The sequence below is a fragment of the Lygodium microphyllum genome, chromosome 14, assembly GCF_053477565.2.
Source record: "Lygodium microphyllum isolate KBCC chromosome 14, Lygodium_microphyllum_v1.1.10, whole genome shotgun sequence".
In the NCBI taxonomy this organism is placed as follows: Eukaryota; Viridiplantae; Streptophyta; class Polypodiopsida; order Schizaeales; family Lygodiaceae; genus Lygodium; species Lygodium microphyllum.
Window position 1 is genome coordinate 38,717,535 of NC_141148.1, and position 14,955 is coordinate 38,732,489.

At 43.6% G+C, this 14,955-nt stretch overlaps 1 protein-coding gene across 1 annotated transcript; it reads left to right on the forward strand.

Moving 5' to 3' along the window:
• Positions 1-1,192: 1,192 nt before the first annotated feature.
• On the forward strand, positions 1,193-4,882 carry LOC148025516 (F-box protein At1g67340-like). Its single transcript, XM_087692686.1, has 3 exons — positions 1,193-1,637; positions 1,768-1,930; positions 3,063-4,882. The coding sequence occupies exons 1-3, from the start codon at positions 1,345-1,347 to the stop codon at positions 3,801-3,803; spliced, it is 1,197 nt and encodes a 398-aa protein (XP_087548812.1). The 5' UTR covers positions 1,193-1,344; the 3' UTR covers positions 3,804-4,882.
• Positions 4,883-14,955: the final 10,073 nt, after the last annotated feature.

Sequence of the window (14,955 nt, forward strand, 5' to 3'; positions counted from 1 at the left end):
TGGCATTAGGAGTAATCATTATAAAGGAAGACTATGAAGTGGCATAAGTAATATTGAGGATCCAAAGAGCCTTGTGATAATGTTACAAGAGAATCATGACTTGAAGACTTTACAAGTTGAAGATTGGCATGCATTTGTGTGCAAAAATTGAAAACCAAGAAATACGAAATTAGATCTTATGTAAGATTGAGGGGCCTTAGTACGATGGTTGGTTGATATTCGCAACAAGCAATGATAAAGACATGGTTTTAGCTCGCATAATTTTGTAGGGTCTAGATGCTTTGCTCCCAGTGCTATCTAGAGCATGCTATTAAGATGATCAATCATAGCATACATAGAGACAAACCATTGATGTGATATCTTTGTTGGTAAAATTTGTCCACACTTCACGATTACTATGTAACTCATGGTGCCATGGTTTTACTAGAAGAGCAATGGATCTCAGTCACACTATTACCACACTTGTAAACATCATTATCATCTACAACAACTGTCATAAGGTTCATTATTAGTGATGAAAGGACATTCACCAACAATGCATGTAACACTCCCTAAAGATGCAATGTTGCTAGTGGTATCGAATCAATTAACCTCCAAGCTTTCACATGCTAGGTAATACACAAGGGTATGTTGTTATATGCTTCCTCTTTCCAAGGACAAATTGTGGTTTAAATGTCATCATAGTGCTTAATCATACCTCTTGAAATCAATATTGTTGCTTTTAATTGATCAATGTTGGATTTATAAAATCACAATTGGAGTTATGCTTAGCATGTTGAATTGGCCTTAATGTTGTTCAATATAGTTGGTGGACCCTTCATGAGTAGAGAATAAGTTTTGTAGCTAATGGGTGTGAATGAAGTTCATGAATGGATCAGCTATAATGTAGTGAGGAGAATGCTTCCTCAACCTTAGACGCTACTTTTTAAATGGCTAGGGGGCACTTAGAGGAGTACCTTGATTGTGCTGCAAAAGTTTCTTACAAGGTTGAGAGCATATTGAGAATAGGATGACTTGGGAGCGAATACTTGGTTGAAGGGAATGGGTGTGGGTAGGGAAGGGACATGTAGCGAAGTGATGGAGCAAGCATGCGTAGGGTGAGAAGTGGACATATGATGAGGCTTGATGTGAAAGGGGTTTCCATAAGAGGACATGTGGAAAAGAGAGAGAGAGAGAAGGTTGAGGTCGTTTTTCACCCCAGGTAGAAGAACCTGAACTTTGAGAAGCGGGAATATAGGCAACAAGATATATAAGGGTTTGCCTTGCCTTAGAGGCAAAGGAGAAGCTTGGTCGAAAGGCTAGTGCACCACAGGCCTCTTCTGCAAGCACTTCATTGTTACCAAGATGCGTACGAGGAGGGGGGAATATGGTGCATCTTCTCTTACTCCGCCTCCTACCCTTACTACTTCTACCAAGACAGCTACTACTAGTACTTGGAGGCAAGCGGCTTCTACCAGGGCCAAGGATGCGGGTGATATGGAGCCTGCCCCAAAGAGAGCCAGGCTCGACTGTGCCCGCCAACACCACAGATCGCTTTGTCTCCTCGACTCCCTCCCAGATGACCTCCTCCTCTCCATCTTCGTCTCCCTCAGCTCCTCCGCCCGCTGCCCCTCCGATCTCATCGGCCCCATGCTAACGTACGGTGTAGATCTTCCATCGAGACGCCCTGCTTTCCATCTTAAGCTTTGCCGCCCGTGGAATTTTTTTTGGTGGGTTTTTCTGGTGTGTTTTTATTATTTATTGTGTTGGAGATTTTTGATTGATCAGATGCAAGAGATTCCAGAGGCTGGCCTCTCACTCCCTGGTGCTGGCCAATGCGTCCACCGGAGCCTTGAGCTTCAAGGCCTCCCGCTGGTGTGAAGACGCCCACCGCTTCCTCGCTCGGTGCGCTGAAGCCGGCAGCGCCAAGGCATGCTATGCCCTGGGCATGGTACTAATAATTACCCTCTCTCTCTCTCTCTCTCTCTCTGAGTGACTGTGGCCTATGTAGGCTAATCATCTTCAATAGGGGTGTTTTCCCCCCTCTTCTCAGCTCAGCACCTTTGAATTCCTGCATTTACCTTATTATCCCCATTCCCACCCATCAGGTCACCTTTCCCGAGTTGACAGGAATGCCCCGTTATCTCAGTCCGCCCTTCCTTCCTTCGGAAGTCTTTGTGCTGCCCATTTTTCCCGAATAATTACACACACTGGCGCAAAGTCCTTTCCATGGGGTAAGTGGGAGGAGGCTAAAAGGGAGAAGCAAGCATAGCCTGAGCATCCTATGGGCATTTTGGGCAGTTTCACACGCATTAAAAAGAAAAAGAAGGAAGTTTGTGTGTAGGTATGATGAGAGGAGAGGGTATACAACTCTCTTTACAGGCACACCATTACCTGCTCAAACTCGGAGTGGAACGTGCCCCGTTCTCATTTGCCACCCCACCCCCCATCATCTATTCAGGCACTGGGGTGGCAGAGGCTAGCATGGAAACAGGGTGGATAAGGAGTGCCCCAAGTAATAAGTAAAGTTGCAGGATGTAAGGTTGTGGAATTTGCAGCCAAAAGAATAACATAACATAACAAGTAAGGTTGTGGAATGTTGACCAGTGGCGAGATTCACGAGGTTCTCTCTAAGTCATGATTAAGTTTTATTATTATTTATCGCATCATTATTAAGTGCTATTTTTATTTCGTTGTTAGAATAATTAACTAGTACTCATAATTAATTCTGTAGCCACTATTAAGTTTTGCTGTTATTTATTGCATCATTATTGAGTGTTATTGTCGTTGCAACAATAATTAATACTGTAAAATGATTAACTTTATTTTGGCGAAAGGGAGATCTCGTGTGTCATGTCATTTGAAAAAAATATAAAATTGCATCTTAAAGTAAAAGGTCAAACGGCGAGTCCAAGTAACTTTTGAAGCAAAAACAAAGGTGATTAATCGATTATTATCATTATGGCCACGGCTGATAAATAGCAGTTTATTTATTTATTTATGATGCAGATTCGGTTCCTTTTTACTTGGCCTTACCATTGCTTAAATAATAATTTATTTATTTATTTATATTTATGGTACAGATTCGGTTCTACTGCCTGGAGGACCGGGCGGGTGGGGTGCAAGCCCTGGCGGCGGCGGGGGCGGCGATGCAGGCGGACGCGCTACACGCGCTGGCGATCATTCACATGAACGGGAGCGGGGGGATGCGGGAGGACAAGGACCTGCGGGCGGGGGTGCGGCTGTGCGCGAGGGCGGCGGCGCTGCGCCACGTGGAGGCCATGAGGGAGCTGGGGCACTGCCTGCAGGACGGCTACGGGGTGCCCAAGAATGTCGCGGCGGGGCGGCGCCTCATCCTGGAGGCCAACGCGCGGGAGGTTCTGCAGGCCCTGATGGCGGGCCCTTCATTGGCCTCTGCCCAAAGAAAGGGCCCCACCACCACCCGGGCCATCTGCAAGTGCCTGCAGGCCGGGGCCCTCCTCAGCGACTACGGCTGCGCCGTGCCGCCCGCCCGCGGCCTGCACTTCGCCCACGCCTTCCTCCTGGACTGGTTCTCCTGCGTCCGGCGTCCCCCCCCCGGCCTCCGCCTCTGCTCCTACCCCCTCTGCGGCCGCCCTGAGACCCGTAAGCACGAGTTCCGCCGCTGCTCCGCCTGCGCCTCCGTCAACTACTGCTCCCGCGCCTGTCAGGCCTTGCATTGGAAGCTCCAACATAAGCTCCATTGCAGCCACCACCACCACCACCACCACCACCCCCCTCCTCCTCCTCCTCCTCTCCCTCATCATCAATTCATGGCTTACCCGGCCATGCCTCATCATTCTTAACCCATCTCACCCTAACCTTCCTCTCCTCGTGAAATTTACTCACTTCTTTCCTAGCAGGTTTCTTCTTAACCTCCATGTCCTCGTAGGCCCTCTCCTTTGGTGTGTTTGGGTAACGGGGAAGAAACGAGAGAAGGGTTGGGAAGCACGCACTTCTTTTCCTTGGGGGAAAATCCACATTTCGTTATCCTTCTTTTCCTTAGGGAATTCTGCTTCCTTCTTAAGCCACATAGATTATCCCATCCCCCCCTTTTTACCGGTTCTCATTCTTCCCATGGCGGTGGTGTGTGTTAGAGGGAGGGGCCAAGATGTACTTCTTCTCACCCTGCAAGGCCTCTCTCTCCACCAAGCACATCATAGTGGGGTGCCAAACAAAACTGTCAACTACTATTCAATGCCATGCTTCATTTCCTCAAAGCACTAGCTCAGCCATTGTCAAGGCATGTCATGGTTTGTGTCCTCAAAGCACTACATCATTAGCCCTAGTGAGTTGTCATGGTTTGTTTCCTCAAACATCATCTATCCTAGTGGGTTGTAATAGTTTCCTTCCTTAAACCACCACATCATCATCCCCAATGGGGCAATATGCGCACCATGCCACTCTAGATAACATCATCAATTCCAATGGCATTAAGCATGCTATCTCATTGCCATGATTCACCTTTTCTTTTCCTTGGGTTTCCACTCGTTCCACAATATCAAATACTTCAACCCTTTGGGAACACAAACTTCACTCTTCACTTACCTCACTCAAAAGGCAAACAATCAAGAATCTTTTTCTCCAACAAAACATTTTTTAAAGAGAGGTCAATCCTATCTTCGAGACATTCAATGCTCTCTTCAAAGAGCATAATATCTCAATCAATGTATACATAGTATTGTGTACCATTATGACTTCTACACGAAATGGGTCTCCATTATGACATCCACACGAAACTGGTCTCTCTTTTTCATAGTATGATCTTTTGTTCCCAAGTATATAGTAACACAAGCTTATATGATCACACCTCTAGAATTGAGCCATTGAGATTTATAGTTATTTCATGTTGAAGACAATGGTATAGGCTTATTGAAGTACGTATATCCATCTTAGGAGAAGACAAATGGTAGATCATAGATCATAATCTTGCACATGTTATTCATCACCAAGAATTGCAACAAGATTGAAAATGAATTTGAAATAATTGCTTTTGTGGGGTTGAAACAAATAGCATGTTTCCACCTTAGAATAAGATAAATGATAGATCACCTATCATAGTCTTGCACATTTTATTAGTTGGGGAGGCTTGCGACAACATTGGAAATGAATTTGAAATCATTATGTGGAGCTAAAACAAGTGGCTTAATAGAGTTCTCTCCAAAATTTCATTTACCACATTGATTAATTAAATACACTTTAGCCAAACCCTTCAAAGCATTAATTGGACAAATGGAAATGGCATTTGTAAAAAGGGAAATGGACTAGATGAAATCAAGTTTCCCAAGCGTTGGGTTTTGGGTCCCTCTTATTCACTTACAAAACCTCTTAGGTTAGAAAAAACAAGAAAACATTTCTTTGTGTTGGGTCCTAGAAATTATATCTATGAAATACAACATGGTGGTTAATTGTCTCCTTATCAAATTGCATGCTTCAAGGGTCCTTTATGTATTGTTTGCTCTTCTACTACTTGTAGCAATGACAACACTATGACCTACATATCCATGCTCTTCTATTAGAAGTATTACATTACATAATAGCTTTGACATAGAAGACTACAAGTGATCCCTACTACAATCTTTGTTGGAAGTTGGTTATGCTATAGATCAGAAAGAGAAAAAGGAGTAGCACAAATGAGTTCATATACATTAATAAAGATAGATCAACATACTTTCAAATAGCTAATAATAATAGTAGACATGTAAATGAACTATTCGTACAACATGCATACTTGCATTGTGAGTTGCACCTACCACAATGACCATCTAATATTCTAGTGCACAAGCCAAATTGTATGTTATTTCTTAAATTTCAATAGCATACATCACATTCTTGTATTGCTACTTATTTGAACTTTGTGTTTATGAACACACACACACACACACACACACACACAAAGTTCTTTCTTGATATGGTTTTGAACTAGGATTCTATGCTATGGCAAATGCTCTTCTATCAAATGCATTTGCAACCATTAGTATTAATAGATATTTTACCACTTCCTTTGATTGAAAAAGAGTTTTACTTGACAAGGATGCCCTTTATCCCCTCTACTATTTGCTTTAGCCACCAATCTCTACTAGATCATGTAAATTTCAAGATAAAAGAGGCTTGCCCTTGATAGCGCTCACAAATGTTTGTTGCAAATGACAATTCCAACTTTATCAAACCAAAAAGGAAACTAGTGTTAGAATTGATGTTGACGTATGGAGAATTTATAGCACTATTAGGTTCGAAAATTAGCAAGGAGAAAACAAAGTTTCTTATGCTAGACTAGGAGGATGAGGGGGAGGCATTGCAATACGTGGGTTGGAAGATCATTAAGAAAGGGAAAGTCTTTCAATATCTTGGGCACACATTGGCCTAGTGGTGTTCACAACACAATGTCGAATGGTTGATGGCTAAGTTCAGAGAGAAAGTCTATTGATATGGAAGCATGTCTTTGGGTATAACCAACAAACTCATTGCCCTGAAGTTTTGTATGATGCCTATTATGATCTTTAATGAAATGATCATGCCCTTCTCTAGGAGCTCATGGAAGAAACTAGAATCATTGTTTATCACATTTTGTTGGTCCTTTGGAGGGAAGAGGGGAATTACAAAAATTTCATGGAAACAACTCACAACCCCTATTGAGAACGGTTGAGCTGGTTTGGAGAGATCGCATGCAAAGGCCATTTGATTGTCTTACCAATTGCTTAAAAGACTAGATGAAGAGTAGCCATGGGAATCAATAATGTGTGATTGGCTAGTAGGCTTGCAAGTTGGGCTATAGGAAACCAATCATTGGGACGTGCTTTTGGGTAAGACGACTATAGTTCAAGATTAATCAATAACAACCCTCACAATAGCTCTACAATGAGTGGAAAGGCACACTTAGAAAACTCTCTTGGTAAGGTGCATCGTATGGCAGAGCAACACATCACTATTGCAAAATGTGTGGTTAAGCTTAAAAGCTTATAAACATGGGTTTTACCCATTCAAAGAAAATTGTAAACTTGTAGTGGCAATTTTCTTTTATGGCTGCCATTAAAAAACAAAGAAGCGTCTTTGTCTTTCATTTCCTCATGGATATGAGGATGCAGAAACCAACTTCCTTTTTATGTGACAACTACACTCTCAATAGGCTCTTTATAGGTCAAAATGTCAACCAAATTAACTCTTACAATATCTTCTTTTTAGACGTGTGAATCCAAATTCTTACAAGACTAACATCCACTTATCTACTCTTGGGGCATTTTAGTAGACTGTAAACCCTATGGTAGTAAAACTGGGGGAGCTAGTATGCACCATAAAAGACTTTTTAATTAGGTAGGATTTCCATCTTTTGATTGCGTATACAAACCCCCATACTAGCAACTCTTATTCTATCCAATCCTTTTCAATTGCTGCAATAGATTTGCTTATGTAAAACATAGGTCTTATGCAAGATACTCCCTTTCCTTTTTCTAGCAAAATAGCTCTAGCATGCTTTCCAAGATGGTGCTAATTTAAGGCTCATCTCAATTTGGAGCCATAAGAGGATGTGCATATTTAGCTAGTATGTGCATATTCAACATGTATCCAAACTATGGGAACTTTTTGAGTTGCTTTCTATAGAGGATGTGCATATTCAGCTAGTATGTGGAAAGATATTGATAGATACCTCAAATTCTAAAAAAAGTTTGTTAGAGTTTTTATAGTTTTTGGAGAATCCATAAGAAGAAAAGCCTTAAGTTGGTTCAGGTGAAATACCATTATTAGATACTTATGCCCCAAAAAATTCATTCTAGTTCTTGCTACCTTGCATTTCTTAGGATTCACCTATCTCCTATCTAGGTTTAGTCTAGAAAAAAACACAATCTAGATTTTTAGCATATAAATATCTAGAGTTGTATAAACAAAAATCATCCATAAATATCCTTAGAGATTTTCCAATGGAACTCGCAAATACTTACTTGACTCATCTTTGAAATTTGGCATATGCATTTATTGAATTGAAAGGCATTACTCTATAACAAAAACATCCCCAAGGGGTGTTAACCCCTTTTAGGATGAAAATAGTAGAAGAAAGAAAAAAGCACAATAAAATTTGAATTTTTTGAAGCATAAGTGAGTGTAGGAGCAAGCATTTGAATGGGACCAAACAAGGAAAATAAGTCAAGTGTATGAGTGCTTGGCACTCTCTTGTGTGAGTTGTAAAATCCAAAAGCTCACAATGACATATAGAATAATTTATGCTTTGTAGGCTTAGAAATAATATAATACCTGTGTTGAGAAAGGGCCAATGTTGGACCAAAGGATGGGTAGATGCATAGAAAAGAGAAAATGTATATAAACAAAAAATAAGAGGTGAGGCTTGTTCTTTGAGTGTACATACTTGTGATTCTCCTATTGCTCGTGTCTATCTCCAAATACTAGCTGAATATGTCCTCCAAATATGTCCTGTGGGGGCTGCTACTCCCAAGATGATGGACTACTCCGGCCTCGAGTCGTGCCCTCACCGCCTCGCGCTGCTGACTCCAATGTCCTGGAGAATTTGTAGCCTCCTCTCTTAGTTGGCGTCAGTCGTCTGCATCTAACCACTTGGGCTTTGCAGCCCCACTCTTGATTGCCTTGCGTGCGTCGAATCGTCTATGTGACATGTATGCACGCATGCAATCCATCATCCAGCCCGTAGAGAATCTATCTACTACGGCTGGCACTGGAAACTCCTCGTGCAAGGATGCTACTATGTAGTCCTTGCTCCCCTCCGGTATATTCTTCCAATGATTCAAGATGTGCTGAAAAACTTGTTGGCACAACTCTCTCATGCGAGCCATCACCCTCCTTCCCTCATTATTCATGATGATGGCTCCTGATCTACTATCGACTAGATATCCATAACTCCCTAGAGTCTGCCTAAGATGGGCCCTCTCCTATTTGCGTCCACGCTCCTGGGCATATCTAAGAGACCCCTGTGCATCCGGTGTACCGACGGGGGTAATATCTCTCGGAGTGGCACCCATAGGGGTGCCACCTTGACGGTTGCTCAAAAGCCGGAGTAACTGGAGTAGACGTTTCCATAGGTGTGACAAATCCTGGAGGTGACACAACTCCAGCTGAACGACGAGACGGAGACACCGCGTCCATGTCTCCACAACATCCACCTGAGCTTGAGGTACGCTCCTTGGAAAGGCCACGAGAGCGAGGAGTTGCACGTGTATCCCGTGTTGACCAGGGGCTCATTGCCTCTGTATCTCTGCAGCATCCCCATGATCCCGATGCACTCCCTCCCTCTGGCCCAAGTCGTGAGCATCGAGCTCGTCTGCTCGAAGTCGAAGCATCCGATCACGCTGAAGCAGATCTAGCAGAGTGCCCTGACGAAGACCCAAACAGCTCCTGGTCTGCCATCTCTCTGAATCTGGCGATCTAGTCTAGAGACATGCGTGCGAAGATGTTCTGTAACTCCTCATCGCTTATCCCTCGACTCATCCTGAAAATGTCACCTGCACAGACAAAAAATGATGTTAGAATATTCAATTTAAATCATACAAAGCACAGTAATATAAATCATTTACAAAAAAACTCACTTAAAATGCATATCTTATGTACCCTTATAAGCGATTGGTCAACGAATTGAGTAAGTGGATGCTCCGAGTATGAAGTATCCTATGGTCCCATGTTAATCTCCTGACACAACTCCGCATACACTGGAAGGTCGATAGACATGTCACCACAAAAGAATGAGTCCGTCTCGTTCTCAAAGAATTCTTGGACTCCTGTATTTCCATCATTGTTAGCCGATGCTGGCTCCAAGCTTTCGACGGCCTCCACCCCTTGCAATATTGACCCCTCTATTTGCATATTATCTTCATCTATGCTCGGAACATCGCTTTAATAATATACTCTCGCACTCCGGGGAGTTGAAGGTATAACATATCACCATCGAGGTTGTTGAGGGTTTGGATAGAAGATTACCTGTTCACAAACACATACAAGAGAGTTCAAACCATTGTGACATAAACCATGTCGTAATACAATTAGCAAGCAAATGAATCCATGCACCTGTTCATAATGGGCCGGCAACACAAAGGTGTCGCGCAAATTCGTCCATTTTTTTTCGAAATCTATTTCGAGAAATCCAGATGGACCTCGTCGAACTATTGCTCCAGCTCCTCCAAGTACCACTTTGAACCACTGCACATCGAATAGTATAATGGAGAAGCTACAGTAATCCATCATAACAATACTTTTCAAGTTCCCAAAATACTCCATCTCATCCACAACCGTGTTTGGATCCGTTGCTCGTCGCCGGCTCTCTTGCTCGAACCTTGCCATGATACCATAGTCCATTGTGGAGCGCATTTTGTCAATACGCTCCACGCGAAAATGTCATCCGCGCGACCACGCTGCACTATATATTTTGTACTGTATATTGAAACACTCAAATTAGATGTCGCATATAAAATTTAGATACGACAGATTCTAAACCCCTCATCACCTTTGGACTACATCCCCTCGAGAATTCCCACTCCTCCATTGAGACCTTTGTCCCTTCGCGAGACGCTGCGGTCAAAGCTCCATGCAACCATCACGTTGACATAAACTGCGGCATCTCCTCCATGCCTTCGGGATATTGAATCGGTCAATGACACATACTATGTCGGAATTCAGCTCGCGCTTTCTCTCGATCTTGCCTAGCGATCTGGTACTTGGTGAGCCACGTCTCCATAGAGGCATGTTGTAACATACAAAAGTGATTCACCTTCTTTTCCATTGAGGCATCCATTCTTTTTTCTACCCCATTTCCAACCACCACATCTCTAGTAAGTCTATCATCATCCTTTAGCGACCATAGCATTTCATTGTCTGGTTCCACCGTTGGTAGCCATTGTGAAATATGCACTAGCGCCTGAGACACCAACCAACCTTCGGCCATGCTACCTTCTGGCCGAGCTCGTTGTCGCACGAAGCCTTTCAGGGTTTTCATGAAGCGCTCCAAGAAGAATATCCATCGCGTATGGACAAGTCCAACAATCTCCACTTCATCCACAAGATGCATAAGAAGGTAGATTTGTATCGTGAGCATGCTGGTGGGCAGGTATTTCTCAAAGAGACAGAACGTCTCCACTGCTCCCCGCCTCGTGGATTCAATAGAGGACGTCTTAATCTCCTTCTGTGAGATCCATTGCACAAAAGTCGGCAACTTGTAAATGGCCTTGTGTATTTCTGGAGTAAGACATCCTGGGATCGCGATCAGTAGTACAAACTGCCACAAATGAGAAAGCATTATGAATAATGGCTACATTCCAAATAGCAAAATGTCCACGCTAATTACAATCCATTCGTAGTACAAACCTGACATATCTTATGCTAGTCATGGGATTTTAGCCCTGATAATTGGTTGTCTTTAGAAAATGCGGACCTGAGAGAACGCATCATACCCATCGGAGTGCGGATAGACTTGATTACTTACTTCACAATGCGCTCTTCTTTAGTGGACAAAACCCAAGGAGCGTGAGGAAGCTGCACGCGACCATCAGCACTCGACTGCGGCCAAAGCGCCTCCATCTTACCTACCTCCTTTAAATCCATTCGTGCCCCTATAGTGTCTCTCTTTCCTGTGATGTGGTTCCATAATAAGCTGCCCACATTCTTGAAAATATACATGGGATCCAACAAGTGGTTGACCTGTAAGTGGGTCCAATATGGCAACTCGTAGAAAACTGAGAACCGCCAAATTCCATTTGGATGTGATTCCGCGTGGACCATTTTCAGCTCGTACTAGCTTGCGGTGTTCATACGCATTCTCTCATTCCTCTCCCTCCCTTGCCCTCTCTCATTCCTTTTTCTCTCTCCTGTCTCTCTCATTCCTTTTTCTATGTCCTCTCCCTCTCTCATTTCCTTTTGTCTCTCCTTTCCCTCTCATTCCTCTCTTTCCCTCTCTCTTTTTCTCTCTCCTCTCTCTCATTTCTCTCCCTCCCTTGCCCTCTCTCATTCCTTTTTCTCTCTCCTCTCCCTCTCTCATTTTCTCTCCCTCCCTTGCCCTCACCCTCTCTTTATCTCTTTCCCTATTAGGTATAATGATATTTTAAATAATTTTTTATCTTTTTCTCTCTCCTCTCCCTCTCTCATTTTTTTCTCTCTTCCTCTCCCTCTCTCATTTCCTCTCCCTCCCTCGCCCTCACCCTCACACATACCCTCTCTTGCTCTATTTGCCTATTATGTTTAACATCTTATCTCTTTTTCTCTCTCCTCTCATTCTCTCCTTTTTTTCTCTCTTCTCTCCCTCTCTCATTTCCTTTGGCTCTCTTCCTCTCATTCTCTCATTTCTTCTCCCTCCCTCTCCCTCTCCCTCTCTCATTTTCTCTCTCTTCCTCCCCCTCCCTCTCTCATTTCCTCTCCCCCTCCCTCTCCCTCTCTTTAATTTTCCTCTCTTTCTCCCTCTCCCTCTCCCTCATTTCTTCTCCCTCTCTCATTACATACAAATTATACAAAAAATAAATAAAAAAGAGAGAGAATACACTCTTCCTCTCTCATTCCCTCTCTCTCTCTCTCATTCCCTCTCTCTCTTCCTCTCTTTCTCTCTCATTTCCTCCCCCTCCCTCTCCCTCTCCCTCTTCCATTTCCTCCCTCTCCCTCTTTTTAATTTCACTCTCTTTCTCCCTCTTCCTCTCCCTCATTTCTTCTCCCTCTCACATTATATACAAATTATGCAAACATTAAATAAATAAGAGAGAGAATACACTCTCCTTCTCTCTCCTTATCTCATTTCATCCCCCTCTCTCTTCCATTTCCTCCCTCTCACTCTCCCTTTCTCCCCCTCTCCCTCCCTCCCCCATTTCCTCCCTCTCCCTCTCTTTCTCTCTCATTTCCTCTCCCTCTCTCAATATATATACACAAATTATAAAAGCAAAAGGGAGAGGGAGAGAGAGAATGCACTCTCCCTCCCTCTCCCTCTCTCATTTCCTCCCCATCCCTCTCCCTCTCCCTCTCCCTCTCCCTCTCCCTCTCCCTCTCCCTCTCCCTCTCTTTCTCTTTCTCCCCCTCTCTCATTTCCTCCCCCCTCCCTCTCCCTCTCTTTCTTTTCTCTTTATCTTTCTCTTTCTCTTTCTCTTTCTCTCATTTCATCCCCCTCCCTCTTCCATTTTCTCCCTCCCTCTCCCTCTCCCTCTCCCTCTCCCTCTCTTTCTCTCTCATTTTCTCTCCCTCTCTCAATATATATACACAAATTATAAAAGCAAAAGGGAGAGGGAGAGAGAGAATGCACTCTCCCTCCCTCTCCCTCTCCCTCTCCCTCTCTTTCTCTTTCTCTCCCTCTCTCATTTCCTCCCCCTCCCCCTCCCTCTACCTCTTCCTCTCCCTCTCTCTCTCTTTCTCTTTCTCTTTCTCTTTCTCTCCCTCCCTCTCCCTCTCCCTCTCTTTCTCTCTCATTTCCTCTCCTAAACAAGCAAAAGAGAAAGAGAATTAAACCCTAAACAAGCAAAAGAAGGAGAGAATAGACTCACCGATGAGATATGGCGAGGGTTTGGCGGCTCCTCTTTGTGATGAAGGCTCCTCCTCTCCTCTCCCTCTCTCACGACGGTCGCTCTCTCTCTCGCTCTCGCTCTCAAAACAGTAGACGAAAATACGTGAAATAAACCTGGGCTCGGTTTCGGCCTGTTTTTTTTCCCTGTGGGGCATCGCTATTGGCGTCGCTAATAGCAATGCAAATAGCGACGCTGCTACCTGCATCGCTATCCGCCGTCGCTATAGGTTTAAATCCTTGTAGTGAATAGCAAGATTGCGGAGGTCACAAGGATAATATTTGTGGTTATTGTTGTCTTAATGAAATGCACTTGTCTAATGGCTACTATAACACAAAGACGAAGAGCAAGGTAACAAAAGATCATCGAGACAATTCTAAACTTCTATCACCTAAGACTTGCACAAGATTGACTTGAGAATCAAACACTGTTCCATATGTGACCCTAATCCATATTACCTAAACTTTTCAAGGGAAAGGGTTAGCTGCCTTGTCCATGCATCATGAGCTGTAGAACTAGGTGACTTAAGATTGATAAATAAGATCAATTGTTGAAAAGGAACTTGTTTGACATTGTTTTTCTATGTCAATGCTTAAGTTACGTAAAGGAACCGGGTGATTAATTGGCTAATTAAGGAAGCTGTTTTTGCTTGTCAAACTAAATGTGGTAGGTAATTAGACAACTAAAGCAACCCTGAGGAAAGTGTGGTGGATGTGGCCATGGGTCCGTCCTACGGAAGGGTGGTCCTGGTTGGCCGAGAACTTTTCTCGAAGGAATTTAACAGCAAGGAATGATGATCTAGAATCTAGGATACTAGAGTCCCGATTTATGTTGTTTTAGGGGAATGGAATGGGACTATGCCTTACAAGCAAAGAGGTTGAGCTTTGCATCCCTCTCGTTTTCCACTCTCCTTGAACCAAGTGCAATATGGATCTGCTTCGACCCTGACGTTTCTGTGTAAAGTAATTCACCTGGGGTTCAACGCTAGCTGCCGTACTAGGAATTTGACCACTAGGAAATCCCGATTCAGGTCGGTCCTAAGTGGGAACGGTCAGAATGCTTCCGCTTTGTGGTAGAATCGGGAGGACCTAGATCACAAACCCCGTGACATTCCGTGGGAGTGCTGGGCGGCGCTTTCTAGACTCTCTTCCCGATGGGCTGCTAAGACGTGTCCTGCAAGTGAACAGGTGGACACATTACAGTTGGTATTAGAGCGACGAACCAACGAGGAACTAATATTTACAAGAAAACTTAATGAGGAGAAGTAGAGAAAATGTTGCTGTTAAGAACATTTCCTTACTTACTTATTGATGTTGACTTGCAAAGTCGCGAAGCATGGAACAAATTCTTGGTGTTCCAGGTTATGCTTATGACTGCGATGGGTGCCTCGGAAGGCTTGATATGATGAATATCCTAGACCGCATCTATAATCCTTCACTCCTGTACGTGGAACGGAGATGGACGGGTGATT

What these genes read in the sequence shown, in the direction of transcription:
- LOC148025516 (XM_087692686.1), top strand. Translation starts at nt 1,345, where the DNA reads ATGCGTACGAGGAGGGGGGAATATGGTGCATCTTCTCTTACTCCGCCT. An exon ending in CTCATCGGCCCCATGCTAAC is followed by an intron (nt 1,638 to 1,767) that starts GTACGGTGTAGA and finishes TTGATTGATCAG; the next exon opens with ATGCAAGAGATTCCAGAGGC. An exon ending in CATGCTATGCCCTGGGCATG is followed by an intron (nt 1,931 to 3,062) that starts GTACTAATAATT and finishes TTTATGGTACAG; the next exon opens with ATTCGGTTCTACTGCCTGGA.